This window comes from Echinops telfairi, unplaced genomic scaffold (assembly GCF_000313985.2).
Source record: "Echinops telfairi isolate 266 unplaced genomic scaffold, ASM31398v2 ScPeMD7_7468;HRSCAF=8506_0, whole genome shotgun sequence".
NCBI lineage: Eukaryota > Metazoa > Chordata > Mammalia > Afrosoricida > Tenrecidae > Echinops > Echinops telfairi.
In genome coordinates this window covers 43334926-43349167 of record NW_022111369.1, presented here as the reverse complement: position 1 = coordinate 43349167, position 14242 = coordinate 43334926, and the positions used below count along the sequence as shown (strand labels likewise).

The 14242-nt window shown below is 45.1% G+C and overlaps 1 protein-coding gene across 1 annotated transcript in view; it reads left to right on the top strand.

The window, feature by feature from the left end:
- The window catches only part of SHROOM3 (shroom family member 3), a 227831-nt gene that overhangs the window by 202550 nt on the left and 11039 nt on the right, over window positions 1-14242 (top strand). Inside the window, exons 6-9 of the mRNA XM_045284350.1 lie at window positions 33-109; window positions 4735-5634; window positions 7980-8486; window positions 12627-12777. Of these exons, the coding sequence (XP_045140285.1) occupies window positions 33-109; window positions 4735-5634; window positions 7980-8486; window positions 12627-12777 (1635 nt within the window). The remainder of the gene's footprint in view (window positions 1-32; window positions 110-4734; window positions 5635-7979; window positions 8487-12626; window positions 12778-14242) is intronic.

The following is a 14242-nucleotide window of genomic DNA, read 5'->3' as shown; positions in this document are numbered from 1 at the left end:
GTAGTGATAATATGCTTTTCTTGTGTTTCAAGGATATACTTTTTGGGGACAAGAATAGCCTTGGTCTTATTGAGAAGAACCCATGTTCCTCGGCTGGCCCTGGATCTAGGTATGTGTATTGATTTGTGATGATCTCTGCTTTGGGAATGTGGCTACACTTAAATGATTGCTGTTTCCTGACAGAATTGTAGTACTACTCAGTGTTACGTGTGCTGCCTTTTTCACTTTTTAGGCCAGGAGATCTCTTTGTTTACTTTTAAATGACTCTAAGAATAGCACTGATTCAGAAAAGGCTTTGAATGTGAGGAAATGGTTGACTCCTAAAGAGGCTGACATCAGAATAAGACTGGGGAGGCACATCCTGTAGCTCTCACACACGCAGTCTCTACTAGCATGCCCCAGCGTTCGCAGGGCTGGAGGAAGGAGCAAGTTCATAGGCAGCTTCTCTGAGGAAATCGAACCTGAAGTCACAAATAAAGCTTGCGGACCATCAGCCATGCAAAATGGCAGCCACCCGGAGCCTGGACAACTTACAAAAAACCAGATATACAGCTTGAAAATAGAAAGAATGTGGACTAAACCCAGAAGCAGCCCCCTTTGGAATATTTGTAACAAAAATTAATATGAACAGAGTTTATAGTTCTGATGGAACAGTGGACCCCAGACATATCAGTGCCAGCAAAATGGCAGAATTCCTACAGCATCAGATTTGCCCTGCAAGAGCTCCAGCACCCAATGATGTCAAAAGAAAACACGAAACTTTCTCAGCCGCTCGAAGGACAGTGTTACAGCAGTTAATCATCACAAGTCCTCCCCTCCCCCTACTTGATTTAAGTTGTCTTCATTTTCCACAGTAGTACATTTTAAGATACACTTTGTAAACCTCAAAGTTCTGGATAAGAAACTCATTCAAGGCCAGATACTATAAATGATACTCATTTCTTCTCCATTTGAAATGTATAAGTTGTGCAATAATAAAAATAAATAAGGCTCACAAGCACTCTCTACACACATAAGTATAAGAAGTAGCAGGGAAGTTAGCTGTCTTAAGGGGTGGGGGGGAATCATTTCTCCTAGGTGGAAATTATAATGGGTAGTATTCTAGATTTTGACGCTTTGAACTTTTCACATGGGACTTAGTAAGTCAAATGTTATTCTTTTACTACTTCATACCCCTATTTGACTAGTTTTATACCATTATCTCGTTATTGATGATGGCAATATGTCTTTTTAAGCTAGCTCCTTCCATTTTCCTTCTGTTTACTCCAGCTATTTCTCTCTATCTCCACCTTTTCAATAATTTTCCCTCAGACTATCACTGTGGTGCAGGCAGTCAGGAAGTGGTTACCTACGCAGCTGCCAAGAGCAGCCTGCACTGTTGTTCTTCATGCTTCCACCACAATTAATTCAGTCCCATGCTGCTGCTGCTGCACCTAATAGGAAGGAATTATTCAAGGTGAGGCTGAGGACTTTGGTTAGTTTGAGACAAGGGCAAAATAGCAATGAGGTCAAGCCCTGCTAAAAGAAAAGTAATCTCTGAGGTCAACGTCTGGAGTCGTTGCTGTCCAGAAGCCAGTTGGTGAATATGAGAATTACTGGATTCAGGTCCTCAGATTTTGTGGGAGCCTCTCACATCCATTAAAAAATGTACTGGAATGAAATCTTTTTGTCCTGTACTTGTTCCTGGAACAACACAAAACAGCCACATTCTGCACCAACAACCTTTAACTTAAGTATTGCCTTCAAGGAGCCCTAGTGGCATAGGGGGGTTCATGATGGATTGCTAACCACAATGTCAGCCGTTCAAAACCAGCATGTGCTCCATGGGAGAAAGTTGAGGTTTTCTACCCTCATCAAGAAAAAGCCAGTGCATAAGCTAATGTAGTGAAGTGAAGGAAGCTGATGGTGCCCGGCTATCAAAAGATATAGAATTTGGGGTCCTATAGGCTGGAAGATAAACAAGGGGCCATCTAACTAAGAAACAACAAAGCCCACATGGAAGAAGCACACCAGCCTGTGAGATCACAAGGAATCGAAGGGATCAGGTATCAGGCATTAAAAGACCTCCCCAAAAAAGAAAATCATAACATTGTGAATGAGGGGGAGTGCGGAGTGGGGACCCAGGGCCCATTTGTGGGAAATTGGACATCCCCTTGCAGAAGACCCGTGGAGAGGAGACGAGCCAGTCAGGGTGCAGTGTAGCAATGATGAAACATACAATTTTCCTCTAGTTCTTGAATGCTTCCTCCCCCTTCCCACTATCATGATCCCAATTCTACCTTACATATCCGGCTGGACCGGAGGATGTGCACTGCTACAGATAGGAACTGGAAACATGGGGAATCCAGGACAGATGAACCCTTCAGGACCAGTGGTGAGAGTGGCGATACCGGGAGGATAGAGGGAAGGTGTGGGAGAAAGGGGGAACAGATTACAAGGATCTCCATATAGCCTCCTCCCTGGGGGATGGACAACAGAAAAGTGGGTGAAGGGAGATGTTGGACAGTGTAAAACAGGGCAAAATAATAATTTATAAATTATCAAGGGTTCATGGGAGAGGGGGGGAGGGTAAAAATGAAGAGCTGATACCGAGGGCTCAAGTAGAAAGCAAATGTTTTGAGAATGATAATGGCAACAGATGTACAAATGTGCTTGACACAATGGATGTGTGTATGGATTGTGATGAATTGTACGAGCCCCAATAAAATGATTTTTTAAAAAGTTAAACGATCTCAGAATCCCACAGGCAGTTGCGCTCTGTCTTACAGGGTCCTGTGAGTCAGAATGGACTCAATGACAGTACTACCCTCAAACTTTCCCAATTTTATATGACCCCTATAGATTCAGGAACTGATCAGACAGAAACGGAAAACATCTTCGTCAAGTGCTGCTATAGCACAAATACCAGGAGGGGTTAGTTTTAACAAACAGAAATTTCTTTCTGCAGTTGAGACTAAGTCTCGAGTGAGGATGCTGGCTCCAGTGGCAACCTACCTCTTCTTTAGCTCCTCGGGGAGCAGGACCCTATCGTTTCCCATCTTCCCTTTAAGTATCTTCATGTTGCATTGCATCTACTTTCCCCCAGCTCTGCTTCCTTGCTTTAACCTCCACGTTTTCTACCTCAAGACACACCTTATACTTATAATGCACATCTTTGGGGTGGGAAGATGCACTGCAATCCAAGTTTACTGGGTCAGATCTTTAAAGGATAACAGTTTGTTATTTAATCACATGTTTAGTGATACCTCTTTTTAAAAGCCTTGGGATATATGTATCATAAAATGAATATACCTGGATTAGTCATCAAGACTTCAGATTCCAGTGCATTCCATGTCCCCTTAGCAGCCATATTCGTAGCCATTTGTGCCACCGAGGCCCACCCAGGATGCTGAGGAGAGACCCATTCACCTGCAGATGCATACAGAGAGGGCATGTGGGGCCAGGTGCCAGGTGCCAGGAACAACAAAGGGAATGAGACATGAAAGTAGAGGACACTCGTGCCGCTGCCCTCTGAGGCTCGTGGAGAGGGTCCTGGTGAAGAAACAGTCCCTGAATGATTGCAACGTCGAGCAGTTGAAGGTCTGAGAGGCTCTCCTTGGACTCCTTGTGATCTGGCTGCGTGTTACGCTGTCCATACCCGGCACCCCAGGGCTTGGCGGGCGCTGGTGTCACCGGGCCTGAGGACTCCACAACAGCTCCCTTTGAGGAGGAGCCAGATTTGTGAAGTGAAAAGTGCCCCCTGCCCTCCAGATGGACTTGCACAGCCAACCGGAGGAAGGCTGCAAACACGGGATCCATCCATGGCAGTGCAGCTGCCGGGCTTACCCTCACATCCCTGCCTGTATGGCAGGCAGACCAGGCTGTGGACTTGTTTTCTTTGTTTTTCTTTTCTGGTTTTCCTTTTGGAACACAGTAACAAAATATTGAAAATTGTTGGCTTTTTCCCTGGAGCCTAGAGGACAGTTATTTAAATCACCATGTACTGTATTTGCTTATTCTCGGCAGCCTCTCCACAGGTAACTATTTATTAACTCCATAGGCAAGACTCTCCCCTTGTTTTCTTTTTCCTTTTAAGAAAGAAAACCCCTAGGGCGCTGAGGGAAAGTTGTAAATAAAACCTTCAAAATCGGCAGCTGGCACACATGCTCTCCAAACAAGCCTCCCCACTAAGGATCGCTCTAGGAGAGGAATGAGGCAGCATTTTTAGCGGGAGCCAGCAAGCCAGACACCAGTTCTCAAAGAAGTCCTAAGGGGAGCTGAAGATATGTCTACTTGTCTCCTTTTCTATCCTGAAGGCTGACCTCCAAAAGAAGGTCCCCAATGACCCAAACCATTTGCTCCCTAGAGGTTGGCAGTTCTAACCCATGCCAGTTGCACTGTGTTAGAAAGGTCTGGTGATCTGCCACTTTAACCATTACAGCCTAGGAAACTGGGGCAATTTCCCTGTTGTGACCCATGGAGTCAACACCACCACATGGGGTCACAGAAGCTGCATTGTGAGGGAGAGGGTGATGTGTACGGGCCTTAAGAACCATGCAAGAAGGGTAGCAAAGGGGAGGCACTTGGGGAGCCCAGGTTTTCCATGGGATGCTTTTCTGTAGGGGCTTAGACCTGTCTGGTATCCGATTTCAACTCGGGAGCAGGAGCGGAGTACCTCCTTCCTCCCAGGCCCTTGGGCTCAGGGGTGGCCTCTTTTTTCAGAGCCATAACTCTCAGCCTTGTATTCCACTCCAGGTCACTCAGTTGTTCAGAAAGAGACCGAGAAGAAGTGCCATTGCTCATACACCCTACAAACTCCCATCCAGGTGGCACAGGCTGCAGAACAGTCCTCGGCCCCTCAGTTCCTAGTGAGTGTCCTGGACCCCAAGACTCTCAGAGGCAAGCCAATAGGACATCTTGCCCCAGGCCACTGCCAGCAGGAATGCAGGGCCATCTCCCAGATACCAGGATGGGACCACTCAGCTCTGCTCTGCCTGCCACCTACTCCTCACAGGCTGCGGCCACCCAGCAGGCCGGGAATGATGATGGCCTGCCAGGGCAACAGCCTCTTTCACCATCCACCCCTGTACCGACCTCCAGAAGCAGTGGTCTCAGCCTGACCCAGCCTGCAAGTTTGAGAGGCCCTGAACCCACCAGCCCAGAGAATGGGATCAAGGAGGGGATGAGGAAAAGGGCCTCGTTGCCTCAGAGGCCACCTCCCCCACGAGTGAAATGGGCCCCCACAGTCCTGGAGGACAGCCTTCCCGAGGAATCCTTGCCGCCTGAGTTTGTAAACCTGAAGCACTACAAAAGGCAGCCAAGCTTTCCAAGTTCAAGCAGCACTTCTGACCCAGACACACCTGTCAGGGCCCCAAGCACTCCAGGGAGGATCTCCCTCCGAATATCCGAGTCGGCCCTTCAAGCCTCACCACCAGCTCGTGAGGACTATGACGATGAAGTGTTTGTGAAGGACCTGCAACCCACTGCCACTTCTAGCCCCACATTTGAAGCTCTTCTCCCACCCCCACCTCCTCCTTCTCCTCCTCAGAGCCTGGAAAGCCCATTGAATGTCTTGGATGATTTTCCTCCACCCCCTCCTCAAGCGCTGTATGAGGCACATCTGGACAGCAAAACTTTTGAGGATCCCCAAGCCAGGTGAGTGAGCAGACACTGGGTAGGGCAGGTACCACCTTAGGGGACAAAGGGTTTCCTTCACTAAAATAATGGGAAATATTCAAGCCCCAGGAAAACCTATATATGCCCAGCTTATTAAATAGTCTGTTTCATGTCTTTTTCTTGGTTGGTAGTTATATTACTAGTCTGGGTACTAGGAAGTGAGAGTAATGAAAATGAAAGCCCAAATCTAAAGAGGCACATTACATTTCTTATGGACACGAGAGGTCCAAGGAGTCTAAATAAATAGTATTCCTCTTTCCCCTCCCAAGTCAGTTAAGGAAAAAGAGAAGGGCATGTCAAAGATTAAAATATCACTCTTTGACTGATACTTGACACAAAAGGATGCCTATATCATGTAGAGAGACATTTGTTAAGACACAGCCAAATCCGGATGAAGGAGGCCACCAACCCGAGGTTAAATTGGTGTTCATGTGTGTGTTGAGATACAATGCTTTAGAAAGGGCATTGGACTCCTTGTGGTCTGGCTGCATGTTCCAGGGAGGCAAAGGAAACTGCCACAAAGCATGATTGGTGGCAGAGCAGTGACAGGTGGGACTATGGAAGCTGGAGCAATTGCACAATTGGGACATGCACGCTGTTAGATACAAGGGCTTACAAGATTGGTCTGGGGCCATCTGGCCAAGGTTGTCAGGACCAGACCAGTATGGTGACCTCCATCAAAGACACACCTAAGCCAGTTCCTAAGAGAGAGACTGCCCCTCCTATGGCTGTCTGTTAATGGGTGGAGGCAATCCACTCCCTAAGGCACTGCCTGAGGGATTCTTGGTTAATGATCAGAAAGCTTTCAGTGGAGGTTTAGGCTATGTGGGTACTCTGAAAGTAGACTTTAGGCTGTCACTGCCATCCATAAACTTTTTTTTTTTTTTTTTTTTTTTTCCCATCCATAAACTTTTTTTTTTTTCTTTTTTTTTCCCCATCCATAAACTTTTGAAAACCAGGGTTCTTAGAAGGTAAGTACTGATAGAGCTAATACTGGAGAACATGGCTTATATCTAAGAGCAAGTGGGTATCTTTGGCTGGATTCTCTAGAGAAACAAAACTAGTGAAACTTGCATATGTACATATACAGAGAGATTTATACTGAGAAAAATGGCTCACAGTTGTAAACTAAAAACCAAACTCAATACCACTGAGTCCATGCTGATAGGACAGGAAACCTACTACCCCTGTGGGGTTTCCTAGACTAACTGTTTATGGGAGTAGAAAGCCTCATCTTCCTCCCTCGGAGCAGCTGGTGGTTTCAAACGCTGACCTTGAGGTTAGTGTATTGCATAACCACTACACCAGGGCTCCTGGTCACACAGTTGAAAAGAAGGGCAAATTCTAAGGCCATGGATCAGATGTCAGGTTGGAGGCTTCTCTTGATTTGTGTTGCTACAGCTCAGATGACAGGCTTCAGACCACCGGGGTGAGTGAATCTAAGGTCAGCAAGTTGATTGGCAGACTGCTGAAGATTCCCAGAATCAGCAGGCATTATGATAGGTAACTGGCTTAAATCCAAGGAACTGGAGGTTAGATAATAAGTCAGATGGCTGTATTCAGACCCAGCCAAAAGCAAGCTAGCTTTTCCACAGTATCCTTGTATATTGGAAGCAGGCCACACTACCAAGGAAACTTCTTTCACTTGGTTGGTTGCTCCTAGTTAATCTCATCATGGAGCTAGTTACATAGTAGATCTTATCGTGGGAGATAACTATGTCTTAACTGCCAAACCACTGAGAATCCTTGGTCTAGCCAACTTGACACAAAACCCTTAACTGTCAAAAAACCAAACAAACCCCAAAACCTTAACTATCACAGTGGGCCTTCTAATCCTTAGTTTTAAACAGCTTTTATTGAGGACAGGATGTTGAAGCTGATCTGGGAAATGGAGGCAGCCTCGTTTTTAAGGAAAGAAGAGGCTGGACTATGAATGATCACTTTCCCTTTTAAAAACCATTCAATGTCTATAGGAAGGGTTAAATAGGTCGGGCTAAAGGTAAATAATATTGAGGGAAAACCTCTTCTTGGAAACCAGAAGAATGGGGAAGAAGCATTTTCCAACATAAAACTCCCTAGGACAAGTGATTTTTCAAAACACCGTAACCAAAAACTTCTGTTTTACTTCCTCTAAACACCACAAGAATGACTTACCCCATTCTCTGTTCAAAAAGTGACATAGCTTCCCTGTAACCCACCTACTAGTCTCAGGAGGAGACGGTCCTTTCGAGAGTAATAAACTCGGAAATAGGGTAGTATCTCCTTTTGCCTTGTGTTTATACCTCTCTCACCACTCATGTTTGCTTTGTTTTTAATATCCCTAGCAGCTCTAGCAAATTTCCCAGGGTATCGACTGTGAGAGAAAGAGCAGTGCCTGACGCAGCCCCTTTGGTGAGCAGTCAGATACTGGCTTCCAGAGCCCATTCTTCTATCAAAGCTTCAGAAGCCCAAGAGGCCAACCTGCCCTCCTTCATGAGTGCCCAGCTCCAACTGGCTGGGTCTCTTGACAAGCAGCCAAGCCCAGGGCAGCCACCTCCCACTCAGACCCCACGCCTGGGCCCCGATCCAGTCACTGGAACTCGGGGCTTAGAAGAGAAAGTCAGTGATGGCCCTCAGAAGTCAGAAGACATCAGGACAGAGGCTCTAGCCAAGGAGATTGTCCACCAGGACAAATCTCTGGCAGACATTTTGGACCCAGACTCCAGAATGAAGACAACTATGGACCTGATGGAAGGTTTATTCCCCCGGGATGTTCACCTGATGAAGGACAACAGCATAAAAAGGAAGGTCACACAGAGAGCTGTCATCTACCCAGGAGGCGACTGCAAATGGTATGTTCTAATGACATCTAGATTTCTGGTAATGTCCCCAAAGAGACTTAGAATCAAGCTCCCTCCAGGACAGTGTAAGCTTAGGACGACTTTTCTGCTACCCCCCCTACTTTGTAGCTCCTGACCCAAAAGTGGCATTCCATCTCAGCCTTAGGAGAAGTTGGAAAGCAGGATATGAGGCAGACAGAATGACCCTCTGGCAAGTTACCAGTCACTTGCCCAACTGTGTATAGTAGTAGTAGTAGTAGTAATAATACTTGCTATTAATGCCTTGGTTCTTGTTCTGCATATTAAACATCGTATTAAATTTTTCATGTAACTGCCACTCCTATCTCCATTTCGCAAATGAGGGAACTGAAGCACAGAGAAATTAAGGGTGATGCCCAGACAAGGTTGTCTGCATGGGAACTTGGTCTCTGTGCGGGCTCTTAGGGAGTGCAACAGGACTGTGTCACTGCCCTTCATCCCCCAGCTCAGCAAACTCAGAATTAATGCTCCATCAGAGAGTTAGATTTGCAGAGTGCCTGGGGGGTGTCGAAGGAGCAGACCCAGCTGTGAGATGCCACACTTCTCCACGGCTGATGTCAACATGGGCTGTGTAGAACGAGGCAGAGCCCAGGGGAATAGATTGATTTAAAACACTGATGTTCAGATCCAAGGAGCCAAGGTGGAGGAGGTTTGCTGAAATCCGAGGAGTGGAGGGCAGCTTTGTCAGCCTGTGTCTGTTCTAACCCCCGGAGTAGTGGGCGTTCACTGTCATGGAGCACCCAGACACAGGCAGGGAAAGAGCCGGAAGCCGTCTTTGATTTTCATTCTTCAGATTTCTTGTGGGTTACTCTGCTCTCATGAGACCTGTTTGATCTCCTTAAAAGACCACTAGAGGAACGTCTTGGTGGTTTTATTTTATTTTTTAGTTTTCCATGAATACCATGTGAATTGACAGACTAAGACTCAGCAGTTAGTGGTTCCCAGATTAAATAAAAACAGCATTTTCTCTAAGTGTGGATTTAACACTCCCTGCCATTGAGTTGATGGGGTCATTGTGACCCTATAGGCTCGATAGGACTGTCCCTGGGGGCTTCTGAGACTGGGAATACAAAGCCCTATCCAGGAGCAGCTGTTAGTTTGGAGCGCTGGACTTGCAGATCTCAACCCAACGCCTAACCCACAATTATACTGTAGAAATTTCTACTGATCTTAGCTAAGTGAATAGCAAACATGCCATGCTTTGATTTGTGTTGTTTCCTTTCATTTTGCCTGAGAAAAGGGTGAGTTAGGGGCAGAGCATATGCTGTCACAGCCAATTTCAAAGTGAAATGGTCTTTGACAGCACCTTCCCAGGGAGTTCCCAAAAGGATAACATGCGCCATCGTCTGGCGAATGCAGGCATTGTCCTGCTGTGCGTGAGCCTGCCTGCAATTAAACATTGTGGGATTTAGTTCTGCAAAGGCCAGATGGGCATGTATGTATACACACATATATGTTTAGATACATACCCTTTTTTCTAAGTCACTGGGATCAAAACGTCACCCTGAGCTTCTGTTAAATGTGATGGGAAAGTGTGGGGATGGATAATGGTGATGCTCACAGGGCATGAGTCATATAAGTAATGTCACTAAACTGTACGTGTGACTATTGAGACAGCAAGTGCCTTATTATATATAAAACTGCTGGTATGTGCTGTCGAGGTCCGGTTGATAACGACCTTATGGACAGGTTAGAACTGCCTCACAGGGTTTCCTAGACTGGAGTCTTTTGGGTGGCGGAACGCCAGGTCTTTTCTCCCAGGGAGCCAGTGGCAGGTTGAAACCCCAGCCTTTGAGTTCACAACTGAGCACCATTGCAATGCCAGGGCACCTTCTGCATAAACGAGCCGTAACAAAAGTGACTCCTGGTTGTGTTGCAAGAAACATGTAAATGGGCTTTTCCGTGGTTCTTTATACCACAGTATAATGGTATAAAGATGGGCTTATACCCGTAGAATCATTTATTTAGTAGGTAGAACCTGAAAGGCGGCTTGCCAACAGTAAAGCAGAGCAGTAAGTGTCAGATTTCTAACTTCCTGCCCTGTTCTCCAGCCTAGAAATCTCACGCCCCTCCCCTTCGCCGCCCCCCCCAGTTTTGTGTGTAGTTAATAAGGAGATGAGAGCAGTCATATTAGTTCATTTTGACATAGTGTTTATCAGGTTACTCAAGAGGGAAAAATATATGTACATAAGCAACAATACAGTCAATGTCAGAAAGATTATGGTTAACCATGGAAGAGTAAGAAATAACCTAAATCTGAGTTTTGTGTAGCCCATTGAAAATATTTTCACATCAACTAAGTCATGGCCCCTCACTGCCTTTCTGTGACAAACAGAATCAGTATCGTTCTTATACATTCCCCCAAAGCAGGGCTTCCAACTGGTTCCTTCCAATTTGCTCCCCTGCTGAGAATTGGCATTTAGGACCCAGATACACTGATTCAGAGTCTACAGGGATCTTGTTAAAATGATCTTGCTAACATCCTGCTTCTGTACATCTGGGTTGTAAATGAACCAGTTGAAAGCCTTGCGCAGAAAGAGCAGCTTGCAGGGGCCACTGGCCGGCTGCTGTGCCGACCCCCTCTCAGAGTAAAATATAAGAACCCCTATAAGGAGAGGGACAAGAGAACTTTGTGGTTGGACTTGATAAAGTGCTTTACAGCTCAGAAAGAGGGGAAGGGTTGCATATGTGTCACCGTCGTAACCATTTCATAAGGTCACTTCATCAGTTTCTGGTCACAGACAACTGCACAAATATCTTTTGGAGGAACATTCTGATCATTTGTGTTACCATAAACTATAACTTTGTCATACATCAGCTACAAGCATGTTTTCAGAGAATAAGTAAACATAATTCATTCAAGGAAGTATGCACATATTTGGGAAGTAGAAGAAAAAGGAAAGAGCAAATCAAATTTGAGTACGTTCTTCGTGGACTTATTCTGGGTGCTTTTCTTTCATACCTTTTATGTCACAGACGTAAACGTGGTTCACTGTGCCGACGTTGAGGTGATACTGCTTCGTTCATCGTTAGCTTGGGGCAAGGCCACATTTAGAGAAATAACTTGGTGTTTTCAAAATCCTTACCCAAGCTGTGAAGCCGTTCCTTTTTAAAGACAGGTTTCCTGGGGTGGTTTTTCCTCAAGTCATATCATGGTCTGTATTGCTGGGGAAAACAATGGCTTGATTACAAATATTAGGGAAATAGTTCCTTTAATCAAGATCATTAGTCTAGCCTGTGATAATAAACACACTAAAAGTCAGTACTATTAGGTAACCCTCTAAAAATATCCAGAAAAGGAGGTTTTTAAGCACCAAATTCACTGTCATTGAGTAGATGCCAACTCACAGTGACCCTGTGGGTTTCTGAGACTGTAACTCTCTTAGGAAGTAGCAAGCCTCATCTTTCTCCCTTGGAGCAGCTGGTGGTTTCAAACTGCTGACCTTGCAGTTAGCAGCCCAATATATAACCACTTGCCACATTAAAAGTCAAGTAGCTATTTTTGATACCTTTTTCTGTTCCTCTTGTAATATTAGATACAATAAAAATATTTCCAATGGCACAAATAATAAACAGTATAAAATTTAACAACATGTTAACGAAATTTAACATCACCTTCCATGAACTTGGGATTTAACTCTCTACTTCAGATGTCTGCCTCTTCGGTTCTCTGGGGAGTTTGATTAGTCCAAAAGATATTTTGGCCCTCTTCCTGCGGACGATTTTTCTAATTTAAATCATAGTTTTGAGTAAACATGTTTCACTTGCGGGGAAGCAGGGCCAGAGTATGTGAACAGATTCTGAGAGTGGAAAAAGAAAGATGTAAGGCACAGGAAGTCTGGATTGAAACCTGTGTCAGTCACGTAAGTCATGCCTGAGGCCACAGTTTTCGTGCTTTTGCATCCAGCCATTGGTGGTTTCCATCCCAAGTTTGCCTGGATTCAAAGGCCACCCTGCACACAGTATTCACTTCTTTGTAAATACTCAGTAGTTAATGGATCCTAATGTCCGAGTAAGGCATATAATAGAATTTTTGCACATTTCTGAAGGGACAGACATCTACAGCATAATGAAGCGTCTGTGTGGCTATGCTTTTTGTTCCTTTTGGTCTAGGAATGAAGAAAAGGAAATGGTGGGCATGTTGGTCAACAGTTCGGCTTACTACAGTGTGTCTGCTCCCAAGGCTGAGCTTTTGAACAAAATCAAAGATATGCCGGAAGAAGTGAATGAGGACGAGGAACAGGCAGATGTCAATGAAAAGAAGGTAAGCTGAGGACGGGTATCCCTTTCCACACCTCATTTATTGGCATGCTTAAGTTCTAAAGACTTGGTCATTATGAAAACAGGAGCATGACCACTTGAGATCTCAAAGTGGAAGACAATTGCATCATTGCATACTGCCAGGCCACTTGCATATAACCAGTCTCAGCCAGTGTTACTCTCCTCAAACCTCAGGATTAGATACTGTGAGAGATACACAAAGTAACCAGTAGCTTTTTAAAAACTATTTTTATAAAATATCAGATAATAGGATAGTCAATCAGCAAGGAGGGCGTGTATAGTCAAAGGCTTTGCAGTTAGCAGAGTTACTGCCTTAAGACAGGAGAGGAAGTGGCCTATTGCATCCCCAAGCCTAGCCCAAACCATCATGATACTTTGAACCTTCATGCCACTTTGAGCACCTTCCTATGAGTTGGCAGGTAACCCACCACTGTTTTCATTTATAATGACAAAAGTGAAGCACAAGAGAGGTGGTCATTTTGTAAAAGTCTAATAAAAATTTTTTTTGAGTCTAATAGTTGGGGCTACTGCCCAGGTCCACTCAGCATCGACACCCTGATCCTGTTCTCTGCAGTTGACCAGCCATTGCCGAGGCTCTGTGATACCTGGCTTGTGTTTCACAGTAAAAAGTAAAACAAAATCTAGAAACTTGGTTTAGGAAAGAGCAGTTATTAAAGGGTACTTCTGAATGGAATAGATACTAACCTTCAGAGTCTCCCAACTCTCTCTGCCGTACCTAATGAGTAGATAGAATTCCAAGTAGGCTTGGAATTCAGTGTTTCAGCCTTTGACAGGAGTATCATTTTGAAAATGATCACGACACTGCTGCTGTCTCCCACATGCTGGAGATACTGAAGCCAGTTACTTCTGCCTGGAAGAAAGTTCTTGGCATGCCATTTTCTATACAGGCTGCCTTCCACTGTGCTGACAGCTCTTAACCCACCTTGGGCGTCCATGCTGAAAAGGGACTCTTTGTTACAGCTTGGCTGCTAATGAACCTGGACTCTAAGTGGTTCCAGCTGGTACTTTTTCCTCGAGAAACCTATGTAGTTCTGTTTAATTTATTCACAGTATAATGTCTAAGCTCTCTTGTTTATCTCTTGAATATAAACCTTAGAACCAGCATATAGTGGAAGCAGGAGAGATCTAAAGTGTTTAGGAGCACTTGTACAAATGCTGGGCGTGTATTGAGCTGTTAACCACAAGTTCAACAGTTCACAACCATCAGCAGCTCGGGGGTGGGGGAAGATAAGGCTTTCTCCTCCCATAAAAAAGATGACAGGTTTGGAAACACACAGGGCAATTCTCTCCTATAAGGCCACTATGACTTGGAGTTGACTGGGGCAGTGAGTATTCTTTCCCTCCTATTCATTAACGCACAGGACAGGTTGACATGTTCATGTCACCATCAGAGCAGCACACTCTTTCTGGCCCAAAGTGACCACAGT